General features: G+C 44.9%; 1 protein-coding gene across 1 annotated transcript; it reads right to left on the bottom strand.

Moving 5' to 3' along the window:
• Window positions 1–447: 447 nt before the first annotated feature.
• On the bottom strand, window positions 448–1,158 carry LOC131678479 (uncharacterized protein K02A2.6-like). Its single transcript, XM_058958655.1, has one exon. The coding sequence runs from the start codon at window positions 1,156–1,158 to the stop codon at window positions 448–450; it is 711 nt and encodes a 236-aa protein (XP_058814638.1).
• Window positions 1,159–3,391: the final 2,233 nt, after the last annotated feature.

Below are 3,391 nucleotides of genomic sequence, written 5' to 3'. Positions count from 1 at the left end.
CGTCACGATTCGGAGTCACCACCTTTTTGTAAGTCGACAGTCCGGCTCGTTTGATAGCTCGATGCACGATTGTAGATGACACTCCCAGCTTGCTTGCGACATCTCGGACGGAGCGGTTGGAGTTCCACTTGAAACAGGTGGCCACTCTTTTCGTCGTGGCTGTCGATAAACGTTTTTCATTCAACATTCACATTCAACAATTCACCAACTTGGCGTGCGAGTAGTCCGGATTTTCGCGATGTGCGAGCAAAACTTTGCTCTCTTGCTCCTCTTGATTCGATGCCATTTTCACAACTGCCAAGCTTTGTATTTGAAGACAAAAATTTTTCTCCTAATTTTAATTGTTTTACCGGGTTAATTTCGACTTCTCAAGGTTTTTCAATGTGAGGTAGGACACAACACCTCTCCTCTCCGTAAAAAAATACACTGTCATTCGGTAGGAAACAATTATAAATTCAATCTCTGAGGAACCTTGACTGTACGACTGGATCGTCGTAGATGTGGTGTAGATTCCCACACCGTAGGCTGACCAACCTCGCCAACTGAATAATGCTCCGCAGCGGGGACCGATGTCGAAGTTGTAGTATTACCGCAGGAAACCACCGGTGTCGTACCAGTAGCCTCATCCACCGGGTCCGTAAGCGCAGAAGCAACCGCAGCAGAAACAGTTGGCTCGTGGTATTCAATGAACTCCTCCCTAGGAGCGTCCACCGACACCTCCTGAAGATTAGCGCCCACACCAACTATGTGGTCAATGTGACGTTCCCAGATTCGCCCATCATCCAATCGAACAGTATATCGTAGCTTCCCAACTTTTTCGGCGATCCTGCCAAACTTCCACTTATTTTTGAATAAGAAATCTCGTACGCAATTTCGGTCACCATCCAGGAACTGACGTACCACAATATCAGCCTTGGTTGAAGTTTCGTTCTTCGGCAGCAAAAGGTCGAGTCTCGAACGGATCTGTCGGCCGAATACAAGCATTGATAGTGATGTTCCCGTTGATGGGTGAATCATTTTGCGATAAGTGAGTAAGGTGTTGCATAGCTCCAGGATTAACTTAGACTTGGGGTACTTCAAAGCCTTCAACTTCTGTTTGATGGTCTGAACGTATCGCTCAGCTTGACCATTCGTTGCCGGATGATACGGCGCACCCATTTTGTGCACTATGCCATACATCTTCCGAAATTGTTGAAAAATTTCCGAAGTAAATTGGACGCCATGGTCGCTTACCAGGACGGACGGGATGCCAAGTTTACTAAAAATTTCGCGACACATATTAATGGTATGTTCAGCAGTAATTGACCTGCTGGACCTTCGACCGTTTACTGAACGCGTCCACGTAGACGAAGAAATAAGTGTCCATGAATGGACCCGCAAAGTCGATGTGGACTCTTTGAAATGGTTTACTCGGTGGTTCCCAGCAATGAAGGTTCATTTTCGCAGGTTCTGCGCGTACCGACTGGCAGTCGGTGCAGTTCGTTACTATTTCCTCTATATCCCGATCCAATCCTGGCCACCAGCAATATCCTCTTGCCAGCGACTTCGTGCGGGTTGCACCAAAGTGAGTAGAATGCAACTCATCAAGAACACGTTTTCGAAGAGCGGCAGGCACGTATACTCGAATTCCTCGAAGTAAGCACCCTTTTTGTAGTGAAAACTCGTTCTGTTCTATTCAAAGCGATCCTTTGCTTCCACCAGCTGACCATGTTTGATTCCTTGGATAAGCTTTTGTACAGATTGATCCTCATCGGTTGCTTGACCAAATTCGGCGGCTGTCAAAGGCAAGGTGTCGATTTGACTCAACTCCACAGCATCGGATTCTTCGTCGGCATTCGCATGATTGATAGACTTACGGAATCTGATTTCAATGCTGCATTCTCAGGGCAGACATAACCGGCAACCCTTTGTGTTCCCCGAATATCTTCGAAATAGCTTGATTGTCGGTAAGCAAAACGAACTTCCGGCCGTATATTTGTATTTGCATTTGTAAAAAAATATTCATCTTATATTTAATGTCTTAATGAAAATTCCTAAAACTAGTGTGATTGAATTCGTCTTCGAAATCCAGATACGGTGAGGTTGAAATCAAATAGTTCGGAGAACTCGTTGAACCTCTGAACCATTGCGATGACAGGACTGTTGGCAGCATAGTCAGTTGGTCTCATTTCAGAAACAAGCATAACTCTTTGGCGAAGAGTACGAAATGGCGCATAAAGGTGCATTTGTGCTAGTAGGCCAAGAACATCGTAATCACCTAGCAGTATTTTGGCCACAAAGACTGCCTGCGATGCCATCCTCCTTCCAGCAAGGGTGTGTAAGCCTAACAAACGACAGCGGTCTTCATACGGCGGCAGGTTTTGCGGATCACTCCATGTTAGGAAACGCAGTGCGTATCTGACAAAACGTCTCGGAACGCCTTCGATCCTTTTGATCCAAACAGCATGGTAAGGATTCCAAACGACATTGCCAAATTCGAGCATCGAACGCACTAATGAACAGTAGAGAGCTTTAGAACACAAAGGATCACAAAATTCGCTGGATATCTTAAACATGAATCCCAGTTGTCGATTGGCCTTGTCGATTGTAGCAGAGAAGCGACGATGGTAAGCCAGCTTATAATCAAGTATTACTCCAAGGTCTTTGATGTAGTCAACACGTTGTAGCTGATTTCCAGAAATATTATAATCAAAAAGGATAATGCTCCTAGTGCGACGAAAGCTGATGGCACTGCATTTGGGAATGCACAAAACCATCATATTCCGCACACACCAGTCGTTGAGAGTATCTAGAACGGCTTGCAGTACCAGGCAGTCGGACTGATTACGAATTACGTAATATAGTTTAACATCGTCAGCGAAAAATAGTTTGCCACCAGGATTCAAAATACCAGCAACGTCATTAATAAACAGCGAAAATAACAGCGATCCAAGTGTACTACCTTGAGGAACTCCAGAGCTGTTCGAAAAGTAATCAGACTGCGTAGCGCCAATACTAACAGCAACTTGACGATGAACGAGATACGATCGAAGCCACTCACAAAACCTAGTCGTGCAGCCAAGTTTTTTCAGTTTGGCAATCAGGATATCGTGATTCACTTTGTCAAATGCGGATTTCAAATCTGTATATATCGCATCCACTTGAAGTTTTTGGCACGTATTGTCCATACAAAATGACGTAAAGCTCACTAGATTGGTTTCCACCGAACGACCAGGATAGAAACCATGCTGACAGGTGCTAATATAGTGTCGGGACGAAGCAAATAGTGTTTCGTTAACCACTGACTCAATCAGTTTTGACCTAACTCCGAGCGAAGTAACTCCACGGTACTTTTCAACGTTACGCTTGTCGCCTTTTTTGAAAACTGGAAATAGTGTCGAACACTTCCAGT

Source organism: Topomyia yanbarensis, chromosome 2 (assembly GCF_030247195.1).
Source record: "Topomyia yanbarensis strain Yona2022 chromosome 2, ASM3024719v1, whole genome shotgun sequence".
Taxonomy (NCBI): Eukaryota; Metazoa; Arthropoda; class Insecta; order Diptera; family Culicidae; genus Topomyia; species Topomyia yanbarensis.
Note: the sequence above shows the minus strand (reverse complement) of the source record. Positions and strands in the feature narration are given on the sequence as shown.

Excerpts from the sequence above, each read along its gene's own strand:
- LOC131678479 (XM_058958655.1), bottom strand. The coding sequence starts at position 1,158 with ATGGGTGCGCCGTATCATCCGGCAACGAATGGTCAAGCTGAGCGATAC.